The 23,742-nt window shown below is 39.0% G+C and overlaps 1 protein-coding gene across 2 annotated transcripts in view; it reads right to left on the bottom strand.

Moving 5' to 3' along the window:
- LOC126259560 (major facilitator superfamily domain-containing protein 6) overlaps positions 1–23,742 on the bottom strand; it is a 153,129-nt gene that overhangs the window by 107,793 nt on the left and 21,594 nt on the right. For both annotated transcript variants that reach the window (XM_049956454.1, XM_049956453.1), the window contains exon 3: positions 19,350–19,773. In XM_049956454.1, the coding sequence (XP_049812411.1) occupies positions 19,350–19,773 (424 nt within the window). The remainder of the gene's footprint in view (positions 1–19,349; positions 19,774–23,742) is intronic.

The raw sequence follows: 23,742 nt of genomic DNA, 5'->3' as shown, positions 1-23,742 counted from the left end.
TGAACAATATATAACTAACATCAACTGTCAACTGACAGGCAGCAGTTGTGTTACATTATAGACTCTTTTAACAAGTGAGAAATGGTGTATCTGTTGTGTATGTGACTCCTGCATAGTAAAAATATGGAAAATAAGCTTGAGCCACGTAAGACAAAGGATTACTTCTGAGTGACCCTGAGAAATGAGGTCTTTGGAGAGAGAGAGAGAGAGAGAGAGAGAGAGAGAGAGAGAGAGAGAGAGAGAATTATCAACCAGATACAACAATGAGTTAATGAGTACGTGTAATATTTTGTGTAGACAGTAGATATTTTACTGAATTGTTTGTGCAAGTAGGATCTAGTTTCTTAACAAATAAATGTAGGAAAGATTCGTAAAGATGGGCTAAGAGACAAGTATCATTAAAATTATAAGAAAATATTAAACTATATTTGCATACTTCACAATAAATTCGTATATTAATAAGAATGTTGCGATATATAAAGTATGATATGAAAAAGATGACATATTATACAGGACTAGCTACATTTCTGGAGTGAAGTTCTGACTGTATATGCTCTACACTTTTCACGATCAATTTGTGTAAATTATTTGATAATATAGAGCCATCCTGCCCCTGGCTTTAACAACTGGCTTCCTGGTCCTTGTCAAATATATTTAATGGCAAAAATTGTCCTTTTGGTTTGTCATACATATACACAAACATTACAAAACCGCGGGAACATGCAGCTCCCAAAGAATACGGTTAGACATTACACTTTGCAGAGAGTTGAACTATAATGGCAAAGGGACCTAAAGTCATGTGACCACAGCGCTGCGTACCTTTCACTATTCTCAATAAATTTAAAATTACTCACAGCATTATTACTATAATCAATATTCATTATTGTGTGAAAGGGAACAAGATTTTGTCAGTAATAATTCTGATCAGAGTTAGTGGACTGATAAGAAACTCCTGTACTGTAGTAGTAAATAAATGTACAAGTGTAATTTCACACTAGTGGGAAGAGGGATACTATCATCTTCTTGAGAATTAAACCTTTCACTGTTATAGGCATACTCTCTGCGATCTGTGATGAGTGTGGATTTGTTGTGGTTGTACTGCTCACCAAATGCTGATACCTGTGGTGAGGAGAGGTGACTGGCTGCCATGAAATACTTTCATCTGATTTTAAGAAAACTATTTGTTGAAAAATAAAAAAATAAAAGAAAAGATTTTTGCACATCTTACAGTCAGATATCCTCATTTGATAAAAAACTGAATTTCTTTTCGTTATTCATCACAGTTGCTGCACTGCATGAAATTCAAGTAAAACATTGCATAATATTTTAAAAAGTTTTCAAAGGTAAAAAGCATTGTGTAAAATTTGCATATAGTTGATTTTAGCTCATACATTGCAGTGAATGAAATGTAGATAAGATATGAAAGTTTTATTTAAAATTGAAAGAAGAAAGATATCTCACTTCATTCTCGAGTTACTAATTTTTATATCAGATGCAACAGTCGCGTGTGGTGTGCCCAGTTCTGTCCGTGAAGACTTGCTGGCTACTATGAAATACTTATCATTTGATTTTACGGAAACTATTCACTGAAAAAATTTTATTTTTGCACATCTTACAGTCTGATATTGTTGTTCGATATTATCCATTATAGATATCGTACTGCATCAAATGAAGGAAAAAATTGCACAAAATTTTATAATTTGTAGAGATAAAAATGCATTGTGTATCGTTGATTTTAGTTCATACATTGCAATATATGAAATGTAGATAAGATAAAGATATTTTACTTAAAATTGAGAGCAGAACAATATCCCTTTTCATTCTCAAGTTATTGTTTTTTTCTATATCTGAGTGACAGCACGCAAAGAAGCACATTTGTCGTTTGACAAATACTCAGAAATTTTTTTATGCTCCGAGACACGGAAGTAACTGGTCCACAGCAGTGAGAGGTTGGTGGTTCAGTACACATACAGTTATTAACAGCACTGTAGAAAAACCCAAGCAGTGCATGTGAAAACATCCATAGCACCTGGGGAAGGGTGGAGCATGGCATGCACCCCAGTTCACAACAGCAGAAGGTTTAAAGATATCTCTATTAGCAATCACTATTTCTTTAGATTACATTCTGTTGTTGTTCTGTATGCCTGTCTGAGATATTCCTTTTGGGCTTTGTGTGCCACTGAGTTTAGTTCACCTGCTCCTGATGTCATCACAAGTGCAGCAAAGAGACTTCTGCACCGTTTGCCGTTCAAAGGAATATCAACGATTCTAGCATCCAACAGACAATAGTGTCAAATGCATTGCTTGCAATGACATTCAATTTTATCACTTTAATGTTAGACACACTACAAGTCAGTCATTGTATGATGGAAGAATATTAAACCTAGCCTTATCCTCATGTTGTTGGACTACTCATTTAGTAGAGTTGCTAACATATGAATAACTGAGTAGCACCTGTTGGGGAATTTGTTGACTTTTACCGAATACAGAAGCATTCGCGTTCAGCACTTGTGGACTCTCATAACTACTACTGAGATGCTTTGAGGTTTTATTAACTCTCTTTTAAAACTTTTGTTTTTTATGTCATTACTACAAATGGTCTCCTCCTTATCTACACAAGGCGAGTCAATGCCCTAAAACATCACTATCGAGAAAAATGTAAACTATATAAGTTGACAGTGGCTCGACACTAAAGCTGTGAGCTGAACCCTGGAAGCTGCAATGAAACACAACAACCTAGTCAATCTACGGGGAAGCAGGTTCTGAGCACTGCAGAGAGAAATGCATGGAGATAATACAAATGCGACCAGCAGTCACAATAATGCAGAAACAGAACACAGTGCAAGGTGAGGGGCTGGTCTGAGACACTTGAAATCAGCGTAAGAACTGATGGGGCAGGTTTATCAATCCTGAGAGGTAAGAGCAGACCCTGTGGCTCTAGCCATGCCACACTTCGTGTGTACCCTCCATGATGGCGTTCAGTACTATTCTGCTGTGATATCCACATCAGCTCATCTGCACCCATCTTGATGTCCACTGGAGGGGGTAACTAAATCTCTCCACCCTGAAAAGGCCATAAACAGTCAAAAATGGGCTGGCTTATGCTGTGATCTCCGTCATAAGACTGGTAAGAGTGAGAGTCTCCCCAGCAGTGGATCGAACACCATAGAAGGCGACACCAATGCAGCTAGCTCTTCCTAAGGAGTGAAAGATTGCTGATGTTGGTGTGACATTGATCCACCAGCAACAGTGGGTGTGAGGACTTGACCCTTGGCGAATTATGGGAGGAGGGCAATGAGTCAAATTCCACGGGGCTCCACATTGGCAATTGTGGGAGCCATCTCCACTAGTGCCCCAGTCTGCAGTCAAAGATAGATTGCTGGAAGGCGCAGAGGGGGATGGCAGTGGGAGCACATGCTGCCACAACTGAGTGCATCCCACAGGACCGACACTGCGACTGACCACACTGCCTGGTGGGCTTGGAGATGATGGCAGCAGGGGCTCCCTGGGCCGCAGGCACAACTAATTGGAACAATTCTGTGTACAGGTCAGGCAAGCCGCACAAGGTGTTCAACATCGTGAACAATCACTAGTAGGCATATGTAACACCGTGCCAAAGCCTTCATTGTGAGATATATCCCAGTGCGATGCACACAGCAATTGACATATGCGAGGACACGATGTCACAGAAATGACCATTCGGTAACTTTGCTTCTCCTTTGCAAGCATGAGGACCCCATGGAACAATGCTGAGCTGAGCCCACAGCAGAAAACACATACGCCACACTGAAGCTGTTCCTGAAGGAGTGCACTTGAGTCATCCTGTCTGAACTTCTGAAACGATTTTCCAAGAAAGCAGGTTGGTGGCTGTGATCTCCTGCTCCCTCAACGTAAGAAAATCCAGCAACATCTGCTGCAAGGTATCATCCAAAGCAAAAAGTAGAGCCTCCTGTTGATCACCCTCTGGATCATAACTGGCTGGCAACCATGATAGCATCTCTGACTTAGCAGGCTGGGCAGTAAACTGATACCGAATACTGTAACTATAGTTGCTGAGACAGAGGAGTCACCTGTGCAATTGGTGGGCGGTCCGATCTGGCTTAGAGTGAGGGCCAAATAATAAAAACAAGGACTTGTGGTCGCTGATGAGTAAGAACTTTGTTCCACACAAGAATATATGAAATTCTTTTATGGTGAAAATTATAGCCAGCACTTAATTTTCCACGTGTGAGTAGTTACTTTGCCCTGCAGAAATTTTCTTCAATGCATAAGCAATAGGCTGCTTGGAGCTATCTGGGTTCCCACAAGAAAGAACTCCACCAGCGCCACACTAAGAAGCATTGGCAGCCACAGACAATGATTTACCTGGTGTAAAGTCAAATAAAGAGTTGAGCACAAACATTGCTTGAGGGACTGCGAGGCCCGGTTCACAGACAACATGAATTTGAAGCCCTTTCAGCGACGGCTGTTAAGAGAATGTCAAATGTGCATGGACTGGGCAGAACTTAGCATAATAAGAAATCTTGCCCAAAAAGGTCTTGAGCTCCTTCAGGTTCTTGGGCAATTACAAGTTGACAATAGCTCAGACGTGCTTATTCATAGGGATGAGACAATCTTTGCTAAATTTATGTCCCAAGAAATGCGCCTTTGGCGAGAAAAAACTGCATTTTTCCAATTTGCCACAAAGACCTTTCTCCACAGGGCACTGGAAGAGTGACTGCAGATTTTGTAAATCCTCCTCTCGTGCAGAACAAATTAGGCTATCTGCATGTCATCGAGGTAGTTAACCCAATAGGAAAGCCCTGAATCAAAATCCACAAATATCGCTGATAAATTCCTGGTGCAGACAAGCCTTTAAAACACAAGCAATCGAACTGGAAAAGCCCAAAGAGGGTGTTGAGTACCAAGAAATTCCAGAAGCTGCATCTAATGGCAGTTGCAGATACATATTGTGTAAGTCGAAACATGTAAAAATACTGGCCCCATCACAACTTCACCAATAATGCCTCTGGTAGTGGAATTGGATACAAATCCGCAACACAGTGTGCATTGATCATCTGTTTCAAATCACTGCAAAGACACGTGGTGCCATCTGGCTCTGAACGACCAAAAATTTAGGTATCACTGACTGTTTATGGGACATGCGTGCCTCAAAATTTTCTGTCCGTTGTTAACTATCTTGAAGTCAAAAACAGGAAAGGCAGCCGAGTCAAAAATATTTTGTGCCAATGGAGCATGTGCACTTAAAAACGTGCAGAGACATAGAATTGTCCTCTCACAGGAATACACTTTACTGTGAGACACAACTAGACATAACGGCCATTGCAAAGCAGGGCAGCCTAAGAGCCTACATATATCAAAGTTAATTATACTGACAGACACTCCTTTATCTACCTGATATTCAATCAGTCAACTATACACTACCGCCATTAGCAGTATATGCCAGAGAGATGCTTTCAGGACATGGAGACAGCCTCTAGTTCCAGAGAAAACAACAGGGCCTCTGATGACTGCTGCCAAAATCGCTTATTCTGTGGGATATTACACACATGGCCTCTATTGCACCACATGACAATTGGGGCTCAATCGCAGGCTTGCCCAATGAGTGGAAACAGGTGCACAATGGGAGCAACACAGAGAACACAAAAAATGTCACAAGTACGGATTATGAAGCTCGACTGATGTGTACTCACTGAAGGCTGCTGCAGACAATGACAGGCAGTGCCATATCACTGCACTCAAATCATCAATGATGTCAATACATGGTGACTTAGCAGAAGGAAAAGGCACCTGGCTCACCCCACAGGACACCCGGGGCTGTTTACCATGCACATCTAACTTTAGCCAACTGCCAGTTGTCAGAAAGTACACCCCTTGCCACTGCTATAAAAGGTCATGTGATTCCAAAAGCTTCGTCACTTCACTTCAGCTACAGAAGAGGGTGGACAAGGCCAATGCACTTGTTTGGATCTCCGGGTCAGGTGTTAATTGGATGATCACGTTTGTAATTAGTGAGCCCCTAAGCGAATTAGCATACTGGGGACACTCAAAACAACACTTGGGTGAGAGTCCTTGCAGGTCAGCAATCCACACCGCATATATTGTCCAGAGCACTTGTGGTGTGGGTTAAAATGTAACCGTGTAGCCAAGGATTCAATGACCAAAATACTGCAGGAGCAACTGACAAAGTTCATCACAGTTAGGTTTCTCAGGTTCGACAGAGGAATTCAAATCCTGTAAATTCATATAATCCCACACTGCTGGACAACAACAAGGCAGCCTTATAAATTGGATCAACAATACGCCTTACCTGGCAATGCAGCAAGAACTAGTCCAGGTAATTCTCCCCCTTTCCGTAGACTTGTAGAAGACAGTAAATGCCATTGAGGGTAGTGAGGGAGAGCTTCTCGGCCATCATCAACTCACTATCAGTGCAGAGTGGGTATGGACTAATTTTGCATTCTGTTTGAGTAGTTCATGATCTGTTCCTGCTGCAAATTTTGTTGCTGCTATTGGACGAATGACTCCTCCTCCTAGTATTGCAAAAAATGTCATGAAATGCCATGTCAATGGTGGCCACAATCAAACACTATGGGAAAAAAGTGTCACAAGTGCAAGAACGTCCAATGTCCTCAGATTTATATCTGCACAGGATGTGGAAACACCATGAACTGTCACTATCAGCGGAAATGTAAACTATATGAGCCGATGATGGAGCAAAAGAAAGGGCAGAAGCTGAACTCCAGAAGGGTGAACAAAACTCTATGCTAGCCAATCTATGGGAGAGCAGTGTGTCCCAACACCGCATGGAAACTAGCACAAAGATAAACATGACCACGACTGTCACTAACAGAGTGGGAAGTGAGAGACTGGTCCAAGGTAGTTGAAATCAGATTGGCCAGGCTTATCGCTGCCAACAGGTAAATACTTCGAGTCAGTGACTCTGCCAATGCTGCACTTCACATGCACACTCTGTGATGGCATTATATTCTATTCCGCTGCAGCATCCATGCCAGCCCACCTGTGACCATCCTGCAGATATTTAAGTCTCTACACTGGTTGCCAGCGCACAAAACAAAGTGGCCCAACATCCCTGTACTGCACTTCTATGGTAAAACAGTCTCTACACTGACCAAAAATCTTATGTCACACAAATCTGTGAACTCATAAAATTATTTACAATACTGTCAATACTAAAATCATTTATATTTGTTATTGATTCATAAAGTATATAGTTGTTTTGTTAATATTCTACTATAATGGACGCTTGCAGTCATTTTACTAAAATGGTAAATTAAAATTAACATTTGTGTCACTAGTAATATAAAACAATAAACACACCCACACAAAAACAAAATGCAGCTCTGCAACACCACCACATTTCATGACAATAAACATAGTCCTTCATGATCACTGATTTATATCAAATTTAAAATATGACTAAAATTGTGTAAAATTTTTCTGTTTCACAAGTCTGTTTGCTCATTTAACATTTATCATGGCTGCTTTTTGAGATGTTCATATATCTCCTCCGAGATGTGTAAGCTTTTTCCCTTTATCAGCTCGAAGCAAAATTGTCAAGGTTTTGTTTATATCTAATGCAGAGAGGCTGTTTTCTTTCTGATGTGTACTGAATGTTGACAGATAATTCTCACTCTGTCTGACGTGTTATTTAAAATGTGTGTTAAAATTTCACCCACAGATCACAACTTGACAGTAATGTCATTCATATACATGATGCAAATAAAGGCATCTTGCATAATAGAAATGACATGTTATGGACATGTTTTAAAAACAGTTTCATTATTCAGAAATCAAATCAAGACAGTGGACCCAAACATGAAGAAATTACCATTTATATAAGTATAGTTTTAGCAGTATCCTGAGAATACAATTTTCTAGCTATGGCTTCCAATTAACCCACTAATGTATGGAAGATTACAGAAGTGATCACTTAACTACACATAAAGTAAATACTATACAGAGGTACTGTCCTCTCATTACCTGCAAGTTTGGAAGACAGATTCCAGTGTCATATGTTTCAATTATTATTTGAAGTTACAAATTTTCTCAGCAGTGTCTAGTTATTATCAAGCATATGTATTAATTTAGTAAGAAATCACAGCAAAATATTGCTGTGTTAAATCAGTTTTATATTTGTAACCTATGTTGACTGACAGAGAAAAATTATTCCTCTGAAAACACAGAAGTGAGATTAGGATCAACTGTTGGGTGACACAGATGTATTTTACAGTTTTATGAACAGTAACAGCAGATTAACAAAGATTATGAAGTTTTTTATTGGTGTTAAAGCAAAATGGGTCATTGGTTGTTCTAAAACTGCAAGTTTCATTCAACATCTATAAGCAGTATATGATTTATTTCAAATGGATAAGTGGGTTAACATATTTATATTAAAAATGAGTGAAATGGAAGACATTATGGGGTTTATTCGTCATTTTTTAGTGGAGGAAAAGGAGCAAAGAGGTAAGGAAAAGGAAAACTTTTTATATAATCTGAATGAGGAGAACCAAGAGAAAATGAAAAAAGCATAATTAACTTCCAACTTTGAAGGACTGGATCAATTGGCTCAATGACTGAATTGGTTAGTAATTATCTATCTTTAAAGAAGAGGCCGGAATCCAAATAAAACAACAAATTAAGGGCAGCATGCGGATGGCTACACTCTTAAGAACAGAACTACAAGCTCAACTTGATAAGTGACATGGATTGCAAAATAATTTAAGACATGTTATTGTAGTGGTCTCAGTTCAAATAAGTGAAAACAAATGTACACAGACAGAAAGCAAGAACTGAAGTGAGAAAGCTGCTTTAGGGAAATCACTTTAATCTTTCAGTAATAAAACATACAGGTAAATTGCCAGGATTTTCGGTTGTGGGAATTTTGCGAATGTGATTTATCTGTTACAGGTTACTTAGTATCTCTAGTGATGTTACAGGGCAGAAACCTATTGTCAAATAAATGGCAACCAACTTTGACAGGATTCCAGATTTGAAATGAACAATAATGTTGTACAGAAATATATTATTTTCGAGCAACAAGGAAGAACACATCCAATGTTGCTCCTAAAGACATTCTATGGTACATCACCAAAGCCCTGCAATGAGTTACAGAAAATTCATTTCATATTTAATCATCTAGAAGGAAATGCATTTTAGTGAAGATTATTGAACATTGATAAATTTATTTCATACACTCTCAAAACAAAGTCAAACCAAATTTCGGTCTAGAGAAGCACAAGAATACTCCGTTTACAGCATTTATGACCAAAATTGTACAAGAATTTGTGGTGATGTTTAGGGAATTTTATCAAGTGGCAACTGGATCAATCTCATTATCTCACTATATCTAAAAACAAAGATGATGTGACTTACCGAACGAAAGCGCTGGCAGGTCGATAGACACACAAACAAACACAAACATACACACAAAATTCAAGCTTTCACAACAAACTGTTGCCTCATCAGGAAAGAGGGAAGGAGAGGGAAAGACGAAAGGATGTGGGTTTTAAGGGAGAGGGTAAGGAGTCATTCCAATCCCGGGAGCGGAAAGACTTACCTTAGGGGGAAAAAAGGACGGGTATGCACTCGCACGCACACATATATCCATCCACACATATACAGACACAAGCAGACATATTTAAAGACAAAGAGTTTGGGCAGAAATGTCAGTCGAGGTGGAAGTGCAGAGGCAAAGATGTTGTTGAATGACAGGTGAGGTATGAGTGGCGGCAACTTGAAATTAGCGGAGATTGAGGCCTGGTGGGTAATGGGAAGAGAGGATATATTGAAGAGCAAGTTCCCATCTCCGGAGTTCGGATAGGTTGGTGTTGGTGGGAAGTATCCAGATAACCCGGATGGTGTAACACTGTGCCAAGATGTGCTGGCCGTGCACCAAGGCATGTTTAGCCTCATTACCAACAAACACTGTCTGCCTGTGTCCATTCATGCGAATGGACAGTTTGTTGCTGGTCATTCCCATATAGAATGCATCACAGTGTAGGCAGGTCAGTTGGTAAATCACGTGGGTGCTTTCACACGTGGCTCTGCCTTTGATCATGTACACCTTCCGGGTTACAGGACTGGAGTAGGTGGTGGTGGGAGGGTGCATGGGACAGGTTTTACACCAGGGGCGGTTACAAGGCTTTTCCTATGTGGGAATGACCAGCAACAAACTGTCCATTCGCATGAATGGACACAGGCAGACAGTGTTTGTTGGTAATGAGGATCACCCTGTGGCTAAACATGCCTTGGTGCACGGCCAGCACATCTTGGCACAGTGTTACACCGTCCAGGTTATCTGGATACTTCCCACCAACACCAACCTATCTGAACTCCAGAGATGGGAACTTGCTCTTCAATATATCCTCTCTTCCCGTTACCCACCAGGCCTCAATCTTCACTAATTTCAAGTTGCCGCCACTCATACCTCACCTGTCATTCAACAACATCTTTGCCTCTGCACTTCCGCCTCGACTGACATCTCTGCCCAAACTCTTTGTCTTTAAATATGTCTGCTTGTGTCTGTATATGTGTGGATGGATATGTGTGTGCGTGCGAGTGCATACCCGTCCTTTTTTCCCCCTAAGGTAAGTCTTTCCGCTCCTGGGATTGGAATGACTCCTTACCCTCTCCCTTAAAACCCACATCCTTTCGTCTTTCCCTCTCCTTCCCTCTTTCCTGATGAGGCAACAGTTTGTTGCAAAAGCTTGAATTTTGTGTGTATGTTTGTGTTTGTTTGTGTGTCTATCGACCTGCCAGCGCTTTCGTTCGGTAAGTCACATCATCTTTGTTTTTAGATATATTTTTCCCACGTGGAATGTTTCCCTCTATTATATAATTATCTCAATACTTAGATGTACATAGATGAATATTATTTATTGGAAATTCTTATTACTAGACCGCCAGTGACTGTTGGACACAAGTGGGTAAGTGCTCAATATTTATTTCAGTTGTTTTATCAACATGACTGTTTAAATGTAACTCAGAGTGTGGTGTGGTACCATTTTTCCCATGCAACAACAATGCAGAATGAAACTGGAAATTTTCAAGTGAAGTGTCATACCATTACTACTAAATGTCATTCCATTACCAGAGATTTTTTTGAAATTTCATTAATAAAATATTTGTTTAATACATTTATCTTCTATATCATCTTGTTTCCCATTTATTCCTCTCCATAACAGAATTTTTGTGAATTTTTATAGGAAATAGGTGATCTAAATTAGTGTATTATAAATGAAAAAAATAAGCATATCTGAAATATATCATTCCATTACCAGAATTTTATGTTTTACAGAAGTCTCATTATATGCACGAAACATTAACTGTTACAATAAGAAAATCATAATTCTCTGTTTATGTAGAAAATACAACAAAAACTTTCATCTTTCATGATGATGCTTGGCCTTTTTTGTCCTTAATGTGCAAAAATAATACTGACTGTCATTCCATTACTCGTGCAACTGCCCAGCTGTTATGAGAAGTGACAAAATGAGACAAAGGCTTAGATTTGGCAGCAACTTTTAGTGAAGAACTACCCACATGCGGAATGCAAAATTGCATGTCAAGAGAGGCAATATTTTATAGGTCATGAGAGGAGTACACAATAACAGGTTAGGCGGAAGGAAATAATCACAAGTACCTGTTGTAATGGGAAAGAAAAGCAAAATCACAAAAATATAATATGATCTCTCAGAGGTAAGGAAGTAGCTTACACTGCCAGATTCATTCAGTACTGGAATAATGAACATGATGGAGATGTATTAATGAAAGAAAGGGGGTGCGCCTACAAATAACATGGCAGAGTATTCACCAGACGCTCTTTGATTCCATGACATGGTCTAGTGACTCTGATAGCAGTACGTGAAGATGCTACAGTGTACTGAATTTCCACAGTTACAGTTACAGAGGATTACACGGGAAGAAATGGAAAAAGCTGTGAAGAAGATGAATGGGGGGGAAGCCCCAGGACCTGATGAAGTATCAGTGGACATGATAAGAGCAGCAGGTCCAGTGGGAATGCAGTGGCTATATAGAGTACTATCAAGCGTGTGGAGAAATAGTAAAATACCTGACGACTGGAGAACAGGAGACATTGTTCCCATCTTCAAGAAAGGCAATAAAAGACTTTGTAAAAACTACAGAGGAATAACCCTCATGAGTCATACAGCCAAGATTTTTGAAAGAATTTTACTAAATCAAATAAGTGAAAAGATAGAAAAGGAGCTGAGTGAAGAACAGCATGGGTTTAGGAAAGGAAGGAGCACAATCGACCTGATATTTTCTATCCGTCAACTGATGGAAAAAAGTTGGGAGTATAACAAAAGGGTGATAATGGTTTTTATAGACATAGAAAAGGCATATGACTCAGTTGACAGGGAAAGACTCTGGGAAGAACTGAAGAAGATAGATATAGAAGATGGATACATTAATGTTATAAAGACAATGTACAGAGGGCACAATTGTAGAATTAGAACACCATTGGGGAACTCTGAATACTTCGAAATAAGACAAGGACTTAAGCAAGGAAGTGTTCTATCTCCTGCGCTTTTTAATGTTGTGATGGAGGGAATTAATAGGGCAGTTAAAGATATAGTAAAAGAAAAAGACAAAAAGATGATTTTTGCAGATAATATGGTAATATGGGGTGATGAAGAGGTAGATGTACAGTTACAGCTTGATGCGTGGAAGGAAATAATGAAAAGGTATGGATTAAAAATAAATAAAGACAAGAGTGAAGTAATGGTATTTGGAAGAGAGAAAGGAATTAACAGAAATATTACCCTGAATGGAGAACCCCTCAAAGTGGTAGAAAGTTTCACTTATTTAGGGAGTGAAATATCTAGGGATGGAAGAATAACTAACGAAATTAATAGGAGGTTGCAGAAGGGACGCAATTTCTACCAAACAATAAAACATCTGATTTGGAATAACGAAGTTTCAGAAAGAGCAAAACTCCTTATGTATAAGAATTATTACATCCCTATTGGCACCTATGGTGGAGAAACATGGACAATGACAGAAAGGGACTGGAGCAGACTGCAAGCAGGGGAAATGAAATTTCTCAGAGCAGTTAAGGGAAAAACAAGAACGGACAGAGTAAGGAATGTAGAGATTAGAAAGGACCTCAAACAAGAAAGTACGAGAGAAGAAATTGAAAGAAAGAGATTAAGATGGTATGGGCATGTTAAGAGGATGCATGGGCAGATACTCCCCAAAATTATGGAAGAACTAAAGATGGATGGGAAAAGACCTCGAGGGCGCCCAAGAACACGGTGGAAAATGGGAGTGAGAATATCTGTTGAAAGGAGAGGTGTGATCTGGCAGCAAGTGGAGGAAGAAAAGTGGGGGGAGGACCGAGCCAAATGGAGAGGACTCGTCAGCACGCAGACCCGGCAGTAGCTGGAGCGGGATTCGGATATAGATAGATAGACAGAGGATGTACAGGTCTGCAATGCTAACCATATGTGTAGTGTCATGTCCCTAATCATTGGAATAAATTTCACTGCGATTACATCTCTCGGTCTTGGTGTTTCACTTTTTCCAAACAGTAGTGTAGTTTCTCCCCTCCAACCTTTTTCATTTCTTTTGCTGTAGACCATACAATCCTTTGTAGATTTCTTTTTGTTTTGCATTACAAAATGCATTTTTCCCATTCAGCCTCTCTTCAGCATCAGAAGAGGATGACCTTCCTCTCTTCCTGGAATTTTATTCCTAACAGTGCCCATAAGCAATGTGATAATTCTCCTACAGGAAAAAAGTCACTGCATATTCTCTCCTTTCTCCTTCTTATCTGTTGCAGGATGTAGCTGTTTACAACTACAATTTCAACAAGCCAGACGAGTAATTTTGACCACCATTCATATGACCTCTTTGTAAATGACCGAGCGAGGTGGCACAGTGGTTAGCACACTGGACTCGCATTCGGGAGGACGACGGTTCAATCCCGTCTCCGGCCATCCTGATTTAGGTTTTCCGTGATTTCCCTAAATCATTTCAGGCAAATGCCGGGATGGTTCCTTTGAAAGGGCACGGCCGATTTCCTTCCCCATCCTTCCCTCACCCGAGCTTGCGCTCCGTCTCTAATGACCTCGTTGTCGACGGGACGTTAAACACTAATCTCCTCCTCCCTCCTCTTTGTAAATCTGTAACACGCACAATACTGGAGAGTTCTGTCGCCTCCTCATATAAACTTTTAAACTGTAGGTTTCTGCTTCTTTCTATATCCGTGATCAACTGTGTTTCAGGACCAAAGAATGTACTCCACATAGACACTAACTTCTTGTTGTGGACACACACACACACACACACACACACACACACACACACACACACACAAAATTTTTATATTAAATTGGCAGAAACAACAGATGATATTTCTGGAGCTACTGCTTTTCAAGATCTGATGGAAACCTTTCCTAGATCTCATAACAGTCCCTGATGTATGCATTTTCATTTTATGTTGTTCTTGAGCAAATTTAGGCTTAGTGTAGAACCATTCAGTGTAAATGTGAAAATCTGTATCAGCTGTGTATGCTTGCAGATCTTGTGCCAAATGAATCACTACTGAAACAGTAAATGGCAAATCAAATGGCTGTCAGTCATTGCCTTGCCTTAATATGGAATGTGAGAAAACATGTAATTGTTTTCTAAGCCACAGAGGCAAAACAATTCAATGGCCTCACTTTGCAGGCTTCTTTCAGTTATAATACTTGACCAAATCCTGCCTCCAAAACCAACTGTGCTCTCATCTATAGCTATATTTCTTCCTGGTACATAAAATATTTTATATTTATTAGCAATTATTCACTTCACTGACCCTACGACTTATCTTAGAAAATAGATTAAGGAAAGGCAAACCTACGTTTCTAGCATTTGTAGACTTAGAGAAAGCTTTCGACAATGTTGACTGGAATACTCTCTTTCAAATTCTAAAGGTGGCAGGGGTAAAATACAGGGAGCGAAAGGCTATTTACAATTTGTACAGAAAGCAGATGGCAGTTATAAGAGTCGAGGGGCATGAAAGGGAAGCAGCGGTTGGGAAGGGAGTGAGACAGGGTTGTAGCCTGTCCCCGATGTTATTCAATCTGTATATTGAGCAAGCAGTAAAGGAAACAAAAGAAAAATTCGGAGTAGGTATTAAAATTCATGAAGAAGAAGTAAAAACTTTGAGGTTCGCCGATGACATTGTAGTTCTGTCAGAGACAGGAAAGGACTTGGAAGAGCAGTTGAACGGAATGGACAGTGACTTGAAAGGAGAATGGAGGACGAGGATAATGGAATGTAGTCGAACTAAGTCGGGGATGCTGAGGGAATTAGATTAGGAAATGAGACACTTAAAGTAGTAAAGGAGTTTTGCTATTTGGGGAGCAAAATAACTGATGATGGTCGAAGTAGAGAGGATATAAAATGTAGACTGGCAATGGCAAGCAAAGCGTTTCTGAAGAAGAGATATTTGTTAACATCGGGTATAGATTTAAGTGTCAGGAAGTCGTTTCTGAAAGTATTTGTATGGAGTGTAGCCATGTATGGAAGTGATAACATGGACGATAAATAGTTTGGACAAGAAGAGAATAGAAGCTTTTGAAATGTGGTGCTACAGAAGCATGCTGAAGATTAGATGGGTAGATCACATAACTAATGAGGAGGTATTGAATAGAATTGGGGAGAAGATGAGTTTGTGGCACAACTTGACAAGAAGAAGGGACCGGTTGGTAGGACATGTTCTGCGGCATCAAGGGATCACCAATTTAGTATTGGAGGGCAGCGTGGAGGGTAAAAATTGTAGAGGGAGACCAAGAGATGAATACACTAAGCAGATTCATAAGGATGTAGGTTGCAGTAAGTACTGGGAGATGAAGAAGCTTCCACAGGATAGAGTAACATGGAGAGCTGCATCAAACCAGTCTCAGGACTGAAAACAACAACAACAACATTCACTTCATCCTTTCTATTACACCTCTCTCTTGAGCTGCAATAGGAGAAACTAAATGAAACCCCCACAATATGCAGAAAAGTTGGAGATGAGAGAAAATATCCTTGAAGAATGGAAGGAAGGACATTGAGGTCATTAGAGATAGAGCACAAAATCAGATTGTTTCAAGGATGAGAAAGGGTGCCATGCCATTTCAAAGGAACCATCTTGGCATTGGCCTGAAACTCTTCAGGGAAATCACGGAAAACCTGCAGACACGGATTTTAACCATAATTCCAAATGCGAGTCCAGTGTGCTATCCATTGTGCCACCAAAATCGATTTGAAAAATAGAGCTTGGTCCAGGCAATTTTCAGTAAAATAGTCATTTAATTCGGTCTCCAAATTCAAAGCCTTTTTCATAATACGGAGGAATGCCTTAATTTCTTTTGACACCACATCTTTCCATGAGTACCTCACAAAATGTTTTGTCAGTGGTGTCACCTTCCGTATTTTTTCCACTACATATGCATTTGTTGTGCCCATAATGTTCGGTGAAAGTATTTATGTCTCAGTTTACAAGTGCTATAGATCAATTCTTTGGAAAAAGAGCTTCTGGAAAAGTTATTTTACATATTGTGAATCTGAAGTAATAACTGAGAACTATCCCATAGTGATGAGCCAATTCTTAGAGAAGAACACAGCTATTAACTACATGAAATGAATTCACAGTTGTGAGTATCAACAAACTTCATATGTATAATGAAAAGACAATATTGCAAATTTGTGCCGGACCAGACTCGAACCCAGATTTACCATTTGTCACAAGCAGCTGCCTTAACTGCTTTGGCTATCCGAGCCAGACACAAACTTCCATATGTCATTGTCCATGTGTCTACAACCTGTGCTCATATATTCATTACGTGTATCCCTATACAGGGGAGACATTTTAATTGATAGTTGCTCGCCCGGTACCAGCATATAAATACTGTATTGCAGCGACTACAGCTGTTATTTGAAACATATTCACAATTGTGAATATGGACCACCTTCAGCTGCATAATCGAATAACAACATTGTAAATTTGTGCCGGACAGGGACTTGAAGCCTTTGTCACAAGTGGTTGTCTTATAGCCATTTGGATGACGACATATGGAAATTTGGGTCTGGACATGAAATGTGCTTGGATAGCCAAAGTGGTTAAGGCAACTGCTCATGATATGTGGGAAACCCAGGTTCAAGCGCCGGTCCAGCACAAATTTTCAATGCCGTCATTCCACTATACAGCTGAAGGTTGTCTATATTCACAACTACATACACATTTCATGTATTTCATAATGGCTGTAATCACTGCAGTGCCTGTTCCTCCTGTTCCTTCAGACATGCATGCATTGCAGTATCACAACTATTAACTTCTTAAACATAAGATTCAGAAGAGGAGAATAAACATTTTGTGTCATTTGTTAATAGTTGACAAATCCAACCAAATCAAACTCAGATTGACGCAATAATGAAATTTCCAGAACCCACAAAGAACTAAAATCTTTCCTAGGCTGACTACAATGTTGTGGGTAATTAGTAAAAGAGCAAGCATTAAACAGTGTAACTGCAGCTAACCTGTTAAAAAAGAAAGTAGCACAGCAGCAGTCTCCTACGCATTTTAATTAGTTCAATACTAGTACAGAAGCACTAATTGAATCTAATGTTCTTGGGCACCCAGATTTAACAAGAAAATTCCGCACTGCCATAGATGAGTAAGAGTATGTGGTAGGAGAAAAAAATTATGTTTGCAGAAACGATGTCTACATCTATACTCTGCAAACCACTGTGAAGGCTATGGCAAAGGGTATGTCCCAATGCACCAGTTATTAGAGTATGTCCTTGTTCCATTAACATATGGAGTGTGGGAAAAAATGATTGTTTAAATGCCCTTCTCTGTACATGTTCAATATCCACTGCCAATCCTATTTGGTACAGGTCAAACACACACACACATGCAGTATTCTAGGATGGGTTGCAAGAATGATTTGTAAGCAGTTTCCTTTATAGACTGGTCGTATTTTCCTAGTACTCTACCAATAAACCAAAGTCTGCCACCTGCTTTAGTCATGACTGAGCCTATATGATTGCTCCATCTCATGTCCCTACTAAGTATTACACCCTAGTATTTATATGTGTTTACATATTCCAATTGTGACTCACTAATACTATATTAATAAGATACTATATTTGTTTTGTTTTGTGAAGTGGACAATTTTAATTTTATGAACATTTCAAGCAAGCCGCCAGTCATTGCACTGCTCTGAAATCTTATTGGTGTCTGACTAAATATTTGAGCAGCTTCGTTCAGAGCACATTTAGTTGTAAATAACTGCATCATCTGGGTAAAGTCTGAGGCTACTAACAATTTTGTCCCCAAGGTCATTAATATACAACAAGAACAGCAAGGGACCCAACACGTTTCCTTGGGGTACACCCGAAATTACTTCTATGTCTGATGATGGCACTCCATCCAAGACAACATGCTGCATCATCCCTACCAAGAAATCCTCAATCCAGTCACACATTTTATGTGATGCCCCATACGACTGTACTGTTGACAATAAGCATAGGTGTGTACTGCGTCAAGTGCTTTTTGGAAATCAAGAAACACTGCACCTACTTCACTGCTTTGATCTGTTGCTTTCAGGATGTCAAGTGAGAAAAGTGAAAATTGGGTTTCACATGATCTATGTTTTTGAAATCCATAATGGTAGACGTAGTGGATGTAGTTCTGTTCATTCAAGACGCCTGATTCTGTTTAAGCTCAGAATATGTTCTAAGATTCTACAACAAATGGATGTCAGAGACACTGGATGGTAGTTTCGTGGATCACTTCTGCTACCCTTCTTGTAGACATGTGTGGCCTAAGTTTTCTTCCAACTATTAGGGCCTTTCTCCTGCTCAAGGGATCCACAACAGATTACAGTTAACACAAGCACCAACTCTCAGCTGTGAACTCGTTACAGAATCAGATAAAAATTCCATGGGGCCCTGGCGTTTTGTTCAATTTTAACAATTTCCACTGTTTCTCAATGCTACTGACACTAATATCTATTTCACTATTTTTCTACAAGAATTAAGATCGAGCAATACTCCAGGAGAATAGTCGAATAGGGTGAAGAACCATTACCAGTACTTTTAATTAAAAAGAAAACCAAACCAACTGACTTCTAAGAACAATTACAACATTCAGTGAAAGATATCCACACATTGGTAAAAAAGTAATATGAATAACATAAATAGAAAAATAATGTGGCTCACTGCATTTATGCGGAAGCTTGACCTGGACTGAAAATCTACAACAGATTTTATAAATACTAAAAGCTTTTCTTTTAAACTTTCTATTCAATTACAAACATATCAAAACTTACCCAGCATTCCAAAGCATATGGCATCTCCAACACTTACTACAACTGCCATTCCGACCCAACTCAAAATCATGAGGAGAAAAAACAGCCAAAACTGGTAAAGACCAGCAACATCTGCAATTTCTTCGTTTACAGTTATCATATTATTAATCACAGTATTGTTACAATATGTGTCGCATTTCAAATGTCTCACAGCACTGCACGAGGGATTTAACACATCAGTGTTCATGGTTTTTACTTTATGCACAGGGAAGTAAAAACAAGAATACACAGAAGTTGTGTGATTTAAGCTTGCCACAGCTGTTATATGGAGAGTGTCATTAGCAAGTACACCACTTCTTAGCCTTTGACTCTTGCAATAGTCTGACACATTCCAGTACATACAGATATCTGAAAATATTGCAGGGTTTGTCACACTACACGCCATCTGTAAAGGAAACATCAATAGTTTCAAACATGGAAATGTTTTAAATTTGAAAAGATAAAAGCAGTATATGTTTGCCTGAAAATGAGCATATAAGAGAATTATTGTTTTTAGAAATGGTAATGACTTTACACTGACATGAAACAGGAGGTTTATTGACAACAATAATTTAAAAAGAGTATGATTAAGAAGTTTGAAAGTACAGTGCACATCGTAATCTGTTCTTAAAATTATCCAGTACTCAACACCCAAATTCACCGTCCTATATGCTGGTAGTAATGGTAGAACAAAACATGTTATAAAGAACAGGTTTTTTAAAAAAAAAAAATCCACAAATATATCAGATATACAAAGTTCTATAAACAAGCAATATATTTCTCATGATAGAGGCATACATGACATATCGTGAAGAAACTGACAGAAACATGTATCCAGTTAGCAGTGGGCATAGCTACTCTGTGTGAATGTTTTGTACAAAATAATTACTGTGTGACTATTCACCAGCACTAACACATTTTGTGATCCATGGACCATCCACTTTGGATGATTGCTTTCCATCTGACAGGCGAAGCCAGATAGGGAGGAAATCAAGGAAATACAACTCAGTGGCTGCCTCCCTCCAACCAGTATCTACGATGTAATTCTTGTGATGGCATTACTAGGCACATGCCCTGGCACAATATTTACTGGCAAGTTCATCATGATTGGGAGAGAAAATATGAAGCCCAACAAATACATCCACTTTGCTTTTAGACATCTCCTAATGTGTTTGTCTTTTCTTGAAGGCTACAATCTTGTATCAAATGAATGATAATAAGTGTGAAATGTTTTTCCCTTAAAGGCATACATATATTGAAATCAAATGCACCAGTTGCCAGTTATTTTGTATTTTTATACATACAATCGATTTCAGCTTAATTACAGGCAAATCTCAAGTGTGTTGAGTGTTTATGAAAGGACAGCAAGGGCACACAATAAAATGTTTAAATTCGGATGACATGTCATTGCCAGCTGGAGTAAAATACTCATCACTCTTGAGAACAACTTTTTGTTGAATCTCAATCAGTTAACAAAACTGCAACATAATTAGCAACTGGAGAATTTGATTTCAATAAACACACAATCATTGGTTGTGGAAGTACTCGCCAATTCAAAAAGTGGTAACTAATCTCTCATGAGCAAGAGAGAAAGACATGTGCCAGAAATTTCAGTCAATCCTCTTTTGTCACAGGACTGTAGGAGTCAATTTGACAGTCTTTTTCCTTTCTCCATCACAACTTCTTTTCAACTCAAGGACTATTCTTCTTGAAAGGCTAGATGTTTTCCTCAGACACAGTCAATAATCCATATCATCTGTGGTAGTGTCATCAGAAAACTACTGTTGAACAGTTTGAAGATTTCTGACTCACTTTGCTACTGTTATGACTTATATCACTATGTTTGTTCTTGATTGATGACTCAGTAGGTCTAAAGAGAACCTTGGCATTTATCTATATCTTCATGTTGGTGCAGCAGGTAGCAGCACAACACTGTACGTGCTGTGTTGTTGTTCAGTGTAATCACACTTCACAATGACATTACTTGAACTATCTCAACCTGAAATCATTTTGTACATCTTAAATATGTTCTACATAAACATAAATTCTCTGTCTGGAACTGTCTCTCAATGCTCCAGTTACACACTATAATGTGTGTGTCATTTTGACTAAGTTTCATAGTTTTTTTAGATTTTTTCAATTTTTTCCTTGATTTATAAAAATTGTGTTTTTTTTCTTTTAACCTTTTTACCTTGTCTTTTTTCTTTTTGCTTCATTAAACCATTTGTTCCACATTTCTTTATAAACTCAAGATGGTTAGTCTTCTATCCTTCTCCACATAGGTAGAACATAGTTTATGGTAAATTGCTCTGGTAATAACATGGAGGAAGCAGGCAGTTCTGGAGGTAAATGACAGTGGAGACCATGAAGTGATTGAATAACCATACCAAGCACATAGCATAGCAAAGTCATCTTAAGTATGTACAACAATCCAGAGAGCAATCCAAATCACAAACATAAATTAGGCAAGGTCTAAACCTAAATATTCAATGGTGTGTAACAAAGGCTTCAATGACTAACAAGAAACTGGCTAGCAATAGCCGGGCTGCAATATTTTGCAATAAACACTCGTCAGTGGGCAGCACCATCTCAAATACTTCTGGCATTTTGTTTTCTTCATATTTTTTATCATTTTCAGTTGTTTCACTTATTTAATTTTCATGTAAGGTATCAAATGCTCTACAAGGCACTTACAAATACTTTTGTTTAAGTCAGCGTTTTGTATTGTGTTCCTATTATTGCTCGTCTGAAACTCTCTTCTCTACCAAGAAATCCTCAATCCAGTCACACATTTCATGTGATGCCCCGTATGACTGTACTTTTGACAATGAGCATAGGTGTGTACTGCGTCAGATGCTTTTTGGAAATCAAGAAACACTGCACCTACCTCACTGCTTTGATATGTTGCACTGTTGAAATTGCTTTTGCTTTCTTTGTATCTTTAACATCCTTTGCTACTTGATAAGTAATTTTACCTCTTTCTTCACCCCTCACAACCCACGTTTTCTATGACGCTAAACTTGTTACTTAATTCAGTCTAATGTAACCAAGGTGTATATACAGACAGGAAAAAAATTACACTATACACTATATATTACAATGTCAGTGTGGTGAAAGTACTTTTTCTTTACGTTAAGTAACAGCCTTGCAGCTGTAAAACTAATCACACCTGTGAATGGCACGAGTTTTATACACCGGCTTAGAACTACCTGGCACTTTCGGAAATGAGATGCATTGTATACCTGGAAGAATCCTGGAGATACTAAAAGGTATCAGATAGATTATATCATGGTAAGACAGAGATTTAGGAACCAGGTTTTAAATTGTAAGACATTTCCAGGGGCAGATGTGGATTCTGACCACAATCTGTTGGTTATGAACTGCAGATTGAAACTGAAGAAACTGCAAAAAGGTGGGAATTTAAGGAGATGGGACCTGGATAAACTGAAAGAACCAGAGGTTGTAGAGAGTTTCAGGGAGAGCATAAGGGAACTATTGACAGGAATGGGGGAAAGAAATACAGTAGAAGAAGAATGGGTAGCTCTGAGGGATGAAGTAGTGAAGGCAGCAGAGGATCAAGTAGGTAAAAAGACGAGGGCTAATAGAAATCCTTGGGTAACAGAAGAAATATTGAATTTAATTGATGAAAGGAGAAAATATAAAAATGCAGTAAATGAAACAGGCAAAGAAATACAAACGTCTCAAAAATGAGATCGACAGGAAGTGCAAAATGGCTAAGCAGGGATGGCTAGAGGACAAATGTAAGGATGTAGAGGCTTGTCTCACTAGGGTAAGATAGATACTGCCTACAGGAAAATTAAAGAGACCTTTGGAGATAAGAGAACCACTTGTATGAATATCAAGAGCTTAGATGGAAACCCAGTTCTAAGCAAAGAAGGGAAGGCAGAAAGGTGGAAGGAGTATATAGAGGGTTTATACAAGGGCGATGTACTTGAGGACAATATTATGGAAATGGAAGAGGATGTAGATGAAGATGAAATGGGAGATAAGATACTGCGTGAAGAGTTTGACAGAGCACTGAAAGACCTGAGTCGAAACAAGGCCCTGGGAGTAGACAACATTCCATTAGAACTACTGATGGCCTTGGGAGAGCCAGTCATGACAAAACTCTACCATCTGGTGAGCAAGATGTATGAGACAGGCGAAATACCCTCAGACTTCAAGAAGAATATAATAATTCCAATCCCAAAGAAAGCAGGTGTTGACAGATGTGAAAATTACCGAACTATCAGTTTAATAAGTCACAGCTGCAAAATACTAACGCGAATTCTTTACAGACGAATGGAAAAACTGGTAGAAGCAGACCTCGGGGAAGATCAGTTTGGATTCCGTAGAAATGTTGGAACACGTGAGG

The sequence above is a fragment of the Schistocerca nitens genome, chromosome 5 (assembly GCF_023898315.1).
Source record: "Schistocerca nitens isolate TAMUIC-IGC-003100 chromosome 5, iqSchNite1.1, whole genome shotgun sequence".
Taxonomy (NCBI): Eukaryota; Metazoa; Arthropoda; class Insecta; order Orthoptera; family Acrididae; genus Schistocerca; species Schistocerca nitens.
This window is presented reverse-complemented; position numbering and strand designations above follow the sequence as displayed.